Genomic DNA, 13823 nt, shown 5'->3' with positions numbered 1-13823 from the left:
TATCTGGGAAGAAAAAGCACTGGAAACCTAAGGATAAACACTTGACTTGGACAAACAGCAACATGGATGTGATGATAGGTAAGGGAGGTGTATAGGGGTGGGGTGAAGATGGGGATGGAACATTTACTTGTAGAAAATTACAGACATGCATGGGGTTTTAGCTCACTCCTGCAATGCCTGGCTGGACTGAAGCCCGCCATGACCCTGAAGGAGGGACTGTGGTAATCCTTGCAGGTGTGATAGTTCAAAAGCAACTTTGGCCAGATGATCTTCTACCAGATGGCAGGAAAGTGAGTTCATGGCATCCTGACCCTGTTGGGACTGAGTGATGAGGCATGAAGAGGGTTGGGTGAGACTGGCTGCTGTCTGGCTGTGTTAGTATAAATCAGAAGGGATGTTGTGAGGAGGAGGTGTGCACTTGGATAGGGCTCCTGGTTCCCTGATGATCCCTCTGCAACCTCAGACAATTTCTACCACAGCATTCACTGCTTGAATTTCTCTGTTGTACATTCTTTAAGAAATTCACCCCTTCTGCATTTTGGATTTGTGGATGCCTCGATATTGAGGGTGTTAAGATGGGGTTGGGGATAAACAATGCGGCTCCCATGGAGATAAACTCCAAGCTGTTGGCACTTGCCGTGAGGGGACATGCTGTAACAGCTGGGTTCCACCTTTCCTCAGTGTCCGTATAGCTGACAGGAAATTTGGGACCACTCCTCCTCATGACAACTGGCACAAAACTGTTCTAAAACCATCCAAGAACAGCCAAGTCTGAAAAGCTTTGCTCAGGGGAAGGCAGCATCTCAATCACCCTGTGAGCGTGTCTCTGACCCTTATTGTCTTTCCTCCCCTGGTTTAAAAAAAATCAGCAGAGGAATCTGAAACATTCCTGAAATGTTACATTCTACCTTCTTCCCAGCATCCCTTTGACCCAAGTATCTCCCTGGTTTATAGCTCAAGGGCTCAGACACTGAGACTAGGACCAGGTATCTAGGAACTGGTCCTTGGTGTTATCTGCAATCAACTTCATCCCATTTCCCAGGTTCAGTCTGTCAGCTCTATTGTATGCGTTTTCAGGCTGAGGCAGGACAGACCTGGAATAGAGTGTCCATGAGTGGGGTGCTGCTGTGTGTCACATAGATTTGATTGAAATCAAAGAAGCCAATGTCCGTGTTGTGGTGTGCCATCAGGCACTAATGGTATGGAAAGGAAGTGAGCACTGTGGCTCTGCCAGGAGGAGCTTCCAAGAAGGCATGGCTCATTTCTTTTACAACCTACCTAAGTTATGATAACTTGTGCTGCACTGAAGGGATGATGTGGTGAACATATAAAAAAAAAGGGAGCCCCAAACCTTGTTTGTGCCACAGAGAGCAACTCCCTCCTAGAAAATGGACTTATTCAGGACCTTGGCAGCTCATTGAAGGCACATCTTTCTCTAATTTCCCACAATCCACTGCAGCCTGGCGCTGGAACTCCCGATGTTCCCTGCCTTCTCAGCATGGCCTGTGCCTCCCTCACCCTTGTTAGGTTCATGAAGTCTGAGGCAGAGGAAAAGTTGCAGATTCAGAAGTTGCAGCAGAGGAATGGGTCTGCACGCCTGCCTCCTCTAGCTCTGGATAAGCTTGATGCTCACAGGCCTTCATCCACTGTGGTTAGCCAGTGCACAGGTATGGCTATCCAAGTTCAACAGGAGCTGAGGGCCAGGAGTCAAAGAAGGTATGTAGAGACTGGCTATGTTTAGAGATGGCCATTGTCTTTACATGTGGTACTTTCTGTTCAAGAGGTTGCAATGGCTATTTCTATCAGCAAAGCCTGCAGAAGCCTAGGGTTTCAGCTACACTTCACTACACACTAGGTAGTGAGCTCATCAAGTTTCATAGCTACTGTCTCACATGAATTACCAATAGTGGAATCCAATATCTAATCAGCCTAAAATATGGGCCTCAATAAGAGGACTTCTTGGAAAAGCAACAGCTCCAAGCTTCCTCACAGGATAACTCTTTTGGACCTTCTACCTTTTATATCTTCTCCTCTCAGAGTTCTTGCGGCTTCAGGTGTGCCTGCCCCACCAGGAGACACATTCCAGTGTCTCCAAAATTCTGCCCTTGCAACTTGTGGTTGGGTGGCATCTTAGTTATCTCCATCAATCTACTGCCCTCGAGTCGATTCCGACTTATAGCGACCCAATAGGACAGAGTAGAACTGCCTCTTGGAGTTTCGAGGAGAAATTTATTCTCTCACAGTCTAGGATGCTAGAAGTCTGAATTCAGGGTACCAGCTCCCAGAGAAGACTTTTTCTCTCTGCTGATTCTGGGGGAATGTCCTTGTCATCAATCCTTCCCTGGTCTAGGAGTTTCTCAGCACAAGAACCCCAGGTCCAAGGGACACACTGAGCTCCAGGAGCTTTTTTCTTGGTAGCATGAAGTTCGACTCCTCCCTGCTGACTTTTCTCTTTTATATCTCAAAAGAGACTGACTCAAGATACAACCTGATCCTGTAGATTGAGTCCTGCCTCATTAAAATACCTGCCTCTAATTCTGCCTCATTAACATCATAGAGGTTAGGATTTACAACACATAGGATAATCATATCAGATCACAAAATGGTGAACAAGCACACAATACTGGGAATCATGGCCTAGCCAAGTTGATACACATTTTGGGAGGGACACAAGTCAATTCGTAACAGCTGGGAAGAGTTGGAATTTGCTGTGACACTTACCTCCTCCTTTCCAACCCCTCCTACACTGTTCATTCTAACAAAGGGAGGTCCCAAGGAGCAGCCCCCCAACCAGCATCAACACAAACCCCAGCACCCTTGGGAGGCCACGTGACCCAATGAGATCCCTCCCAAAGTCGTGTAAGAGCATGTTGAAATCATGGAAGGTCTGCTTGGACCTGCCCATTCAGCCACTTTGGAACCAGATGGAAAACATGAAGAAGAAGAAAATGAGCAAAGGCAGGAAGAGATTGGGATATACCCAGACCTGGGACTCCTGAGCTACACTGAAAAGCTGTGTTACAGGAAGCATTTATTACCAAGGTGGGCTGGAGTGGAGGTTTGGTGTCTGTATGTTCCATAGTTTTGTCATTCCAGCAAACAAAAATCTGGCATTTGGCCCCAGGATATTTTAATTAGCCTCGATTCCTTACAACCTGATCAATGTGTGTGTGTGTCTGTGTATGTGCAAGGTGGGGTGTGATGTTTTAATCCAACACTGGATGCAAACTCTAGAGGTGGATTATAGATCATCTTCTAGATCCTCCAAATCACTGATAACTCCTTGTAAAGTATGTTCACACACCACCTCCTTCCGTTATCAGATGGAAGCAATTATTCACCCTCAATTCCTGAAATGTTGTTATTGCCAGAATCACAGGTGGATCCCTAGTCCTTAATTTAGGAGCTGGAGAAAGAGGAAGGACCCACTCCCGCTCAGGTAAGCCAGAGGAAGAAGGGAGAATCATAACATGAAACCCACAGGATTTCATCTAACCCTACAGTGCCTTGGCTGCCATGGCTTCTGGGCAAGGACAGCTCCTAGTGTGGGAGCAGGTGCAGAACAAGGAAGTGGGATACAGTGGAGAGGCAAAGAGGAGGCATCGTAAGGAATCAAAGACTGGGAATACTGCACAAGAGAATGGGCACGTAGAGCCACAGTACTGGTAATTGAACCAGAGTCATGTGACTGACTTCCCTTTTTCCTTCCAATACCATGGTCTCCACCACCTGCTCAGCCACATGTTCTCACAACCTGTACAGAGCAATTAACTGTCCATTTTCCTTCCTTGCAGCTGGTAGAGAAGCAACTGCTAGAGTTGAAAGGGGGGAGGGTGTGGAGGCAACCCCAACTTATGGTGTTCCCCCCATGGATTCACTTTTTTTCCAGAGCCTGAGGCCAGTGAAGATTCAGAGAGCACAGGTAACCACAGTCGCCACCTAGGAATCAGTGAGAAATTGGCACAAAAAAGTTGAATGCAGATGACCTGCCAAAAGATAGCAGAGGAGACAGTAACCTGTCTAAGTCAAAAGAACTTGCTCTCTTTACATGGAGTCAAAAGTTACAGAAACTTAAGTCTGAACATTCATCCTCTTCTCACCAGGATGCTAGTCGCTCTTCACCTAGATTGGGGGCCAGAGAAGCCTTAATGTTCATAGAAACCTCTCCTGTTAGTGAAACACCTAGGAAGGGTCCAGTGAAGAGGAGGAGGAAGAAGAGGAACTCCCCAGCCTTGCCTTCCTTTTGCCATCTCAACAAAGCCTGCTGCCCTGGGGTCTTTCTAAGAGTCCTCTGCCTACCTCTGGTATTCTACGCCATGGAGTTCAGGGCTCCTGGAGAGCATCTCAGTGCCTATTTCCTGAGACAGTGAGTCAGCCATCCTGGACACGGCCAAGTCTAAGATCCCAGCTCAAGTTAGAGCCCCATCTCTTGCTGCCAAGAGGCCCTCCTCAGGGGCTGACCTTGGAGTCTCTGGGAGGCAATCCTCCCCTGTGGGTGAGGTCCAACCCTCAATGCCTCTAAAAAGAGTGACCCTTCCACACATCGGAAAAGGAAAAAGCTTCATCTTAGCCAGTGGCAGTCTCTCCTCTTCCATGTGTCAGACCCTTAAATTGGGAACCCCAAAATAGATGTTAATTTTCAGCTCCCCCACTCTTTGGCTAATGTTCCTCCCCTATTGCAGTGGTGTTTCTGGGCTGTTGTATAGATACAGTGAGGGCAGAGAGGGAGGCCCAAAACTGGGCAGGGTGCACATGTACTTCCATGGTTGGAAATGAAGAACAGTAGCTTTACTTTACAGAAGAGTCCTCTGTAAAATGGGATTAAAGATAGTTATGTTGGAAAAAACTCTCATTGCTTCTGTTCTGGTTCTCCTCTGCTGTTGGATGGATTGTGGTGCTGTGAAAAGGAAAAGATACAGGTGTCCCCCATTTTCTACATCCATATGTGACTGACCTAGTTTTTTCCTCCAGCTTTAAGTCATGTTCTCAGAATGCTTTTGGGGACAGTCTGGCTTTGGCCTCTCACAGGTCACTATTAAATCCCCGGTGATCAGTTTCATCATTCATTTTTCACAAACCCTGGCTGGGTTTTGGGGAGCTTTCTGTGAGTATCCTATCATCTCTCTCTCTTTTTTTTTCATTAGCGCCGGAAATATATATAATTAGAAGTCATGTTGTAGAAGTTTTAATGATATGAGGAAACGTTTACAGTGTATTTCAAAAAACTATGGGGTTAACCTGTGCTTGTCAACCTTTACTATGCTGGGGGATCTTGTTAAAATGCAGATTTTGATTCTGTAAATGTGAAGTGGAGTCTAACTTGAGATTATACTTTTTTTTTTTAATTTCTCCTGCAAAAATTTATACACATATTGTTTTGTGACATTAGTTGCAATCCCCACGATATGACAGCACACCTCCCCTTTCCACCACAGGTTCCCTGTGTCCATTCAACCAGTTCCTGTCCCTTCCTGCCTTCTCATTCTGCCTCTGGGCAGAAGCCACCCATTTGGTTTCATGTATGTGACTGAATTAAGAAGCACACTCCTCACGTATATTATTTTTCTGTGTTATAGTCCTGTTCAATCTTTACCTGAAGAGTGGGCTTTGTAGTTCTTCTGGTCTCAGGCTGGTGGAGTCTGGTTCATGTGGTCCTTTAGTCTCTTGGGCTAATACTTTCCTATGTCCTTGGTTTTTTTCATTCTCCTTCATTCCAAGTGGATTGGGACTAATTGATACATACTAGATGGCCGCTTGCAAGCCTTTAAGACCCCAGATGCCACTCTAAAGAATAGTTTTCTTAATAAATTTTGTTATGCCGATTGATCTAGATGTCCCCTGAAACTATGGTCCCCAGGCCCCAGCCCCAGCTACTCTTTCCTTCAAAGTGTTTTGATGTGTCCAGGAAACTCCTTAGCTTTTGCTTTGGTCCAGTTGTGCTGACTTCCCCAGTATTGTGTGCTGTCCTTCCCTTCACCGAATTTGATCCTTGTCTAGTATCTAGTTAGTGAAATTGCCTCCTTCTCCCTCCCCACCCTCATAAGCATCAAAAAAAGTTTTTCTGTGTATAAACCTTTTCTTGAGTTCTTATAATAATGGTCTCATCTAATATTAGTCCTTTTGTGACTGACTAGTTTTACTCAACACAATGCCCTCCAGACCTGTCCATGTTGTGAGATGTTTCAAGTATTCCTCATTGTTCTTTTGTGGCCTAGTATTCCACTGTGTGTTATGTACCATAATTTTTTGTCCATTTGTCCGCTGATGGGTACTAGGTTGTTTCCATCTTTTTTGCTATTGCAAATAATGCTGCAGTGAACATGCATGTACATATGTCTATTCGTGTGATGGCTCTTCCGTAGGATACCTAGGAATGGAATTGCTGGATTGTATGGTATTTCCTATTCCTAGCTTTTTAAGGAAGCACCAAATCATTTTCCAAAGTGTTAGTAACATTTTACATTCCCAGCAGCATTGTGTAAATTTTCCAATCTCTTCACAACCTCTCCGATATTCATTTTATTTTGTATTTTTTTGATTAGCGCCATCCCTGTTAGGGTGAGATGGTATTTCATTGTAGTTTTGATTTGCATTTCATTAATGGCTAATGATTGTGTGTCTGTTTGCTGCCTGAATGTCTTCTTTGGTGAAGTGTCTATTCATATCCTTTGCCCATTTTTAAAATGGATTATTTGTTTTTTTGTTGTTGAGGTGTTGTAGCGTCTTATAGATTTTAAAGATTAGACCATTATCAGATATGTCACAGACAAATTTTTCCCCAGTCTGTGGGTTCTCTTTTTACTGTTTTGGTGAAGTCCTTAGATGAACATAAGTGTTTCTTTTTTTGGAGCTCCCAGTTTCGTTTCTGTTCTGGTATTTGTGTATTCTTAGTTATGCTTTGTGTACTATTTATGGTATGTGTTAGGACTCCTAGCATTATCCCTATTTTTTCTTCTGCAATCTTTATCGTTTTAGATTTTATATTTAGGTCTTTGATCCATTTTGACTTAGCTTTTGTGTATGGTGTTAAGTATGAGTCCTGTCTCATTTTTTTTGCAGATGGATATCCAGTTATGCCAGCACCAATTGTTAAAGAAACTATCTTTCCTCCACTAAACACACTTTGGGCCTTTGTCAAATATCAACTGCTCCCAGGTGGATGGATTGACGTCTGGTTTCTCAATTCTGTTCCATCAGTCTATGTATCTGTTGTTGTACCAGTACCAGGCTGTTTGACTACCATGGTGGTATAATAGTTTCTAAAATCTGCTTAACTCCTCAAATCCAGGTGTCTGTGGCCTGACCTCTCCACCCCATTCCTCTCAGTAGTTCTGATTCCCAACTTGGAAACTCCCTGGATCTCATCAATGCTCCCTGACAGCCCAATGCTTTCTTCTCCACATTCCAAGTTCTGATTTTATCCCAAGGGCCTGTCAGTTTTCAGCAATGTAGTGTCCCAGAAGGTTCCTGGCCAACACCACGCAGGCACCTCATAGAGTGTCCTCCTTAGCATAACCCCCAATCCAGGTGTATCCCTCGTGTTTAGGGGAGTGTACACATCAAACATCGAAAGGCAATGTGGTGAGAGAAGGACAGAGCCCTGGCTCCTCCATTCACTGGTGTCTGACTTTAGCAAAGTCCCTCAACTCCTCCATATTTCAGGGTCTTCATTGGGAAAATAGCCATAACACTGTCCACCTCTCAGGGTGTTTGGCATATTAAACGAGTCATGCTTGAAAGGAATTTGCTCCCGATCTTACCATGCACTGGGCCCTCAGTCAACGAAGGGAATAATCACATCTACAGTTTGGAAGTTCAGGTGTTACCTCTCATATCTTCATCACCTGCCTGTTATCTGCCATCAGCACCTGTGTTTGGTTGACCACTTCCCAGAAATAGAAAGAACCTGGTGCTGTCCCATGTGAATAATGTGTGGAATTCTAAAATGTAACCATCAGCCCGCACAGTGGGATCTGACTGAAGGTCCACCTACTTGCAAACATTATTCCTCATAGGAACCTAGCAACCATATGTCTATGACACGAAAAGTGCTAAGCTGCTTTGACACGAAAAGCGCTAAGCTGCTTTGGGTTTGATGTGTTCTGTCACAAATATGTGCTCTCCAAGGAGGGACTTTCTCTTGGTCAGTTTTCAGAGCTCTTTTCTGGGAAAGCAACAAGATTTGGATTTACGACTTGAAGAGTTGAGTGCTCCCCAAAGATGGCTGCAACAGAGGAAGTTTTTGTAGCTGGAGACTTCTTTTCCCTGAAATGATTTTGATAGGGGTTTGCAATCTCTGTCTTTCTCTCTCTAAAACACACACATAGGCAAACACACATACTTCAGTGAATGCTCATGTTGTCTCCCCAGATTTCATACTTAAATCCAAAGAGATTTTTTCTCAGGGTTCAGTGGGCAATGGTTTACTGCCAAAAATCAGCTCTTTGAAGAATTGTTTTCATTTTTTTCTTTTTTGGCTTTCAATATCTTTTGCCTTGCCATCTCTGACAGCAGTTGACATAGCAACAAACCAGAGGAGGATGCTATTCAGTGAGCTGTAAATTTACTTGCAGAGGATTTGTGTACATCACCGGAAAGGAGAAGCATAGGGCCAATGTAGGGGAAAAAATATTTCAAAATTTCTCTTGTGAAGATGGCGGACTAGGGAGATGCTACCCCGGATCCCTCTTGCAACAAAGACTCGGAAAAACAAGTGAATCGATCAAGTACATAACAATCTACGAACCCTGAACAACAAACACAGATTTAGAGATGGAAAACGAACAAATACGGGGAAGCAGCGATTGTTTTCGGAGCCTGGAGCCAGCGTCCCAGTCAGGTAACCTTTGGCGCCCGATTTAGGGCAGAGCCCAGGGGAGCTGACGGCGCAAACAAGGGGCCCAGCCCTGTCCCCCTGAACTCACCCGGGGAGGGGGCCCAGCCAGTTCGCGCGGGCAGAGTGGCGACGCAGCCGGGGGGGAGAAGTCCCCGGGAGACAGTGACTGGTCTTGGAGCTGGGAGAGCAGCGTCCCAGCCGGGGAACTGTTCCACCGGGATTTTGACTGGGCGCTGGCACAGCGCAAGCACAGAGAGCTGCTCCACTCCCCTGAACTAACCCCGGGAGGGGGTCCAGCCTGTCTGTGGGGGCGGCACGGCGACGGCTGGCGGGACGAGAAGTCCCCGGGAGGCAGCGACTGATTTTGGAGTCGAGAGTGAACCGTCCTAGCAGGGGAACCTTTACGCTGGGCGTGGAACTGGCAGCGGAGGATCTGACCGCGGCTTCAGTGGGCCAGATCCCCAGGGGGCAATCTCCACACAGCCAGCACACATAGGCGACACGCCCCGTGGGAATCTCAGATATAATAGTCATTCCAAGCAAGACAAGCAACTCTGGCTATATTCTGAGGTGCTACTCTCCTATCTCTCTGATCCCTCCCCCACCCTTCCCAGGCGGCTTCATTAACATTGCAATTGCCTGAGCCAGAGGGAGAATGGCTCCGGTTCCAGTTCTGCAGCAGCTTTGCTTTCCCCCCCCCCCTTTTTTTTCTTTTGGTCTTTTGCTAACCCACTCTTTCGGCCTGAGAGAAGGAACAACAACAACAAAAAAAAAAAACCCAGGGACCAAAAATCCACCCCTAACGGGACTAAAAACACAAAACCAGCTACAGCCAAGCATATATAATCCAAATCTCAGACTTTCATCATTACAGGGAACAAGGTGGCGGTTATAACCCAAAGGCAATTCTGATAGGGATCTGACTGCATTTTTTTTTTAGCGGATTTTCTGGAAAAACTAGTTTCCCAGTGATGGCTCAGAGACAGCAGTCCATATCAAACCACATAAAGAAGCAGACCATGACAGCTTCTACAACCCCCCAAACAAAAGAATCAAAATCTTTCCCAAATGAAGATACAATCCTGGAATTATCAGATACAGAATATAAAAAACTAATTTACAGAATGCTTCAAGACATCACAAACGAAATAAGGCAAACTGCAGAAAAAGCCAAGGAACACACTGATAAAACTGTTGAAGAACTCAAAAAGATTATTCAAGAACATAGTGGAAAAATTAAAAAGTTGCAAGAATCCATAGAGAGACAGCATGTAGAAATCCAAAAGATTAACAGTAAAATTACAGAATTAGACAATGCAATAGGAAGTCAGAGGAGCAGACTCGAGCAATTAGAATGCAGACTGGGACATCTGGAGGACCAGGGAATCAACACCAACATAGCTGAAAAAAAATCAGATGAAAGAATTAAAAAAAATGAAGAAACCCTAAGAATCATGTGGGACTCTATCAAGAAGGATAACTTGCGTATGATTGGAGTCCCAGAACAGGGAGGGAGGACAGAAAACACAGAGAAAATAGTTGAAGAACTCCTGACACAAAACTTCCCTGACATCATGGAAGACGAAAGGATATCTATCCAAGATGCTCATCGAACCCCATTTAAGATTGATCCAAAAAGAAAAACACCAAGACATATTATCATCAAACTTGCCAAAACCAAAGATAAACAGAAAATTTTAAAAGCAGCCAGGGAGAAAAGAAAGGTTTCCTTCAAGGGAGAATCAATAAGAATAAGTTCAGACTACTCAGCAGAAACGATGCAGGCAAGAAGGGAATGGGACGACATATACAGAGCACTGAAGGAGAAAAACTGCCAGCCAAGGATCATATATCCAGCAAAACTCTCTCTGAAATATGAAGGCGAAATTAAGATATTTGCAGATAAACACAAATTTAGAGAATTTGCAAAAACCAAACCAAAGCTACAAGAAATACTAAAGGATATTGTTTGGTCAGAAAACCAATAATATCAGATACCAGCACAACACAAGGTCACAAAACAGAACATCCTGATATCAACTCAAATAGGGAAATCACAAAAACAAATTAAGATTAATTGAAAAAAAAATACTCATAACAGGGAATCACGGAAGTCAATATGTAAAAGATCACAATAATCAAAAAGAGGGACTAAATACAGGAGGCATAGAACTGCCATATGGAGAGTGATACAAGGCGATACAGAACAATACTAGTTAGATTTTTACTTAGAAAAATAGGGGTAAATAATAAGGTAACCACAAAAAGGTATAACAACTCCATAACTCAAGATAAAAGCCAAGAAAAATGTAACGACTCAACAAACATAAAGTCAAACACTACGAAAATGAGGATCTCACAATTTAATAAGAAAAACGTCTCAGCACAAAAAAGTAGGTGGAAAAATGAAATTGTCAACAACACACATAAAAAGGCATCAAAATGACAACACTAAACACTTATTTAAGTATAATTACCCTGAATGTAAATGGACTAAATGCACCAATTAAGAGACAGAGAGTCTCGGACTGGATAAAGTAACACGATCCGTCTATATGCTGCCTAGAAGAGACACACCTTAGACTTAGAGACACAAACAAACTAAAACTCAAAGGATGGAAAAAAATATATCAAGCAAACAATAAGCAAAAAAGAAGAGGAGTAGCAATATTAATTTCTGACAAAATAGACTTTAGACTTAAATCAACCACAAAGGATAAAGAAGGACACTACATAATGATAAAAGGGACAATTGATCAGGAAGACATAACCATATTAAATATTTATGCACCCAATGACAGGGCTGCAAGATACATAAATCAAATTTTAACAGAATTGAAAAGTGAGATAGACACCTCCACAATTACAGTAGGAGACTTCAATACGCCACTTTCAGAGAAGGACAGGACATCCAGTAAGAAGCTCAATAGAGACACGGAAGACCTAATTACAACAATCAACCAACTTGACCTCATTGACTTATACAGAACTCTCCACCCAACTGCTGCAAAGTATACTTTTTTTTCTAGCGCACATGGAACATTCTCTAGAATAGACCACATATTAGGTCATAAAACAAACCTTTGCAGAGTCCAAAACATCGAAATATTACAAAGCATCTTCTCAGACCACAAGGCAATAAAACTAGAAATCAATAACAGAAAAACTAGGGAAAAGAAATCAAATACTTGGAAAATGAACAATACCCTCCTGAAAAAAGACTGGGTTATAGAAGACATCAAGGAGGGAATTAGGAAATTCATAGAATGCAATGAGAATGAAAATACTTCCTATCAAAACCTCTGGGACACAGCAAAAGCAGTGCTCAGAGGCCAATTTATATCGATAAATGCACACATACAAAAAGAAGAAACAGCCAAAATCAGAGAACTGTCCCTACAACTTGAACAAATAGAAAGTGAGCAACAAAAGAACCCATCAGGCAGCAGAAGAAAACAAATAATAAAAATTAGAGCTGAACTAAATGAATTAGAGAACAGAAAAACAATTGAAAGAATTAACAAAGCCAAAAGCTGGTTCTTTGAAAAAATTAACAAAATTGATAAACCATTGGCTAGACTGACTAAAGAAATACAGGAAAGGAAACAAATTACCCAAATAAGAAACGAGAAGGACCAACTGAAATTAAAAGAATCATATCAGATTATTACAAAAAATTGTACTCTAACAAATTTGAAAACCTAGAAGAAATGGATGAATTCCTGGAAAAACACTACCTACCTAAACTAACACATTCAGAAGTAGAACAACTAAATAGACTCATAACAAAAAAAGAGATTGAAACGGTAATCAAAAAACTCCCCCAAAAAAAAGCCCTGGCCCGGACGGCTTCACTGCAGAGTTCTACCAAACCTTCAGAGAAGAGTTAACCCCACTACTACTGAAGGTATTTCAAAGCATAGAAAATGACGGAATACTACCCAACTCATTCTATGAAGCCACCATCTCCCTGATACCAAAACCAGGTAAAGACATTACAAAAAAAGAAAATTACAGACCTATATCCCTCATGAACATAGATGCAAAAATCCTCAACAAAATTCTAGCCAATAGAATACAACAACATATCAAAAAAATAATTCACCCTGATCAAGTGGGATTTATCCCAGGTATGCAAGGCTGGTTTAATATCAGAAAAACCATTAATGTAATCCATCATATAAATAAAAAAAAAGACAAAAACCACATGATCTTATCAATTGATGCAGAAAAGGCATTTGACAAAGTCCAACACCCATTTATGGTAAAAACTCTCACCAAAATAGGAACTGAAGGAAAATTCCTCAACATAATAAAGGGCATCTATGCAAAGCCAACAGCAAATATCACTCTAAATGGAGAGAACCTGAAAGCATTTCCCTTGAGAACGGGAACCAGACAAGGATGCCCTTTATCACTGCTCTTATTCAACATCGTGCTAGAAGTCCTAGCCGGGGCAATTAGGCTAGACAAAGAAATAAAAGGCATCTGGATTGGCAAGGAGGAAGTAAAATTATCTGTATTTACAGCTGACATGATCTTATACACAGAAAACCCTAAGGAATCCTCCAGAAAACTACTGAAAATAATAGAAGAGTTTGGCAGAGTCTCAGGTTATGAAATAAACATACAAATATCACTTGGATTCCTCTACATCAACAAAAAGAACACCGAAGTGGAAATAACCAAAACAATACCATTCACAGTAGCCCCCAAGAAGATAAAATACTTAGGAATAAATCTTACCAAGGATGTAAAAGACCTATACAAAGAAAACTACAAAGCTGTACTACAAGAAATTAAAAAGGACCTACTTAAGTGGAAAAACATACCTTGCTCATGGATAGGAAGACTTAACACAGTAAAAATGTCTATTCTACCAAAAGCCATCTATACACACAATGCACTTCCGATCCAAATTCCAATGTCATTTTTTAAGGTGATAGAGAAACAAATCACCAATTTCATATGGAAGGGAAAGATGCCT

The 13823-nt window shown here is 42.6% G+C and overlaps 1 protein-coding gene across 1 annotated transcript in view; it reads left to right on the top strand.

Annotated features, from left to right (window-relative positions):
• The first annotated feature begins 1498 nt into the window (after nt 1–1498).
• LOC100665359 (NUT family member 2G-like) overlaps nt 1499–13823 on the top strand; it is a 45544-nt gene continuing 33219 nt past the window's right edge. Inside the window, exon 1 of the mRNA XM_064290966.1 lies at nt 1499–1667. Within this exon, the coding sequence (XP_064147036.1) occupies nt 1499–1667 (169 nt within the window). The remainder of the gene's footprint in view (nt 1668–13823) is intronic.

The sequence above is a fragment of the Loxodonta africana genome, chromosome 9 (genome assembly GCF_030014295.1).
Source record: "Loxodonta africana isolate mLoxAfr1 chromosome 9, mLoxAfr1.hap2, whole genome shotgun sequence".
Classification (NCBI taxonomy): domain Eukaryota; kingdom Metazoa; phylum Chordata; class Mammalia; order Proboscidea; family Elephantidae; genus Loxodonta; species Loxodonta africana.
The sequence above is the reverse complement of the archived record's forward strand: the minus strand, read 5'-3'. Positions and strand labels throughout refer to the sequence as shown.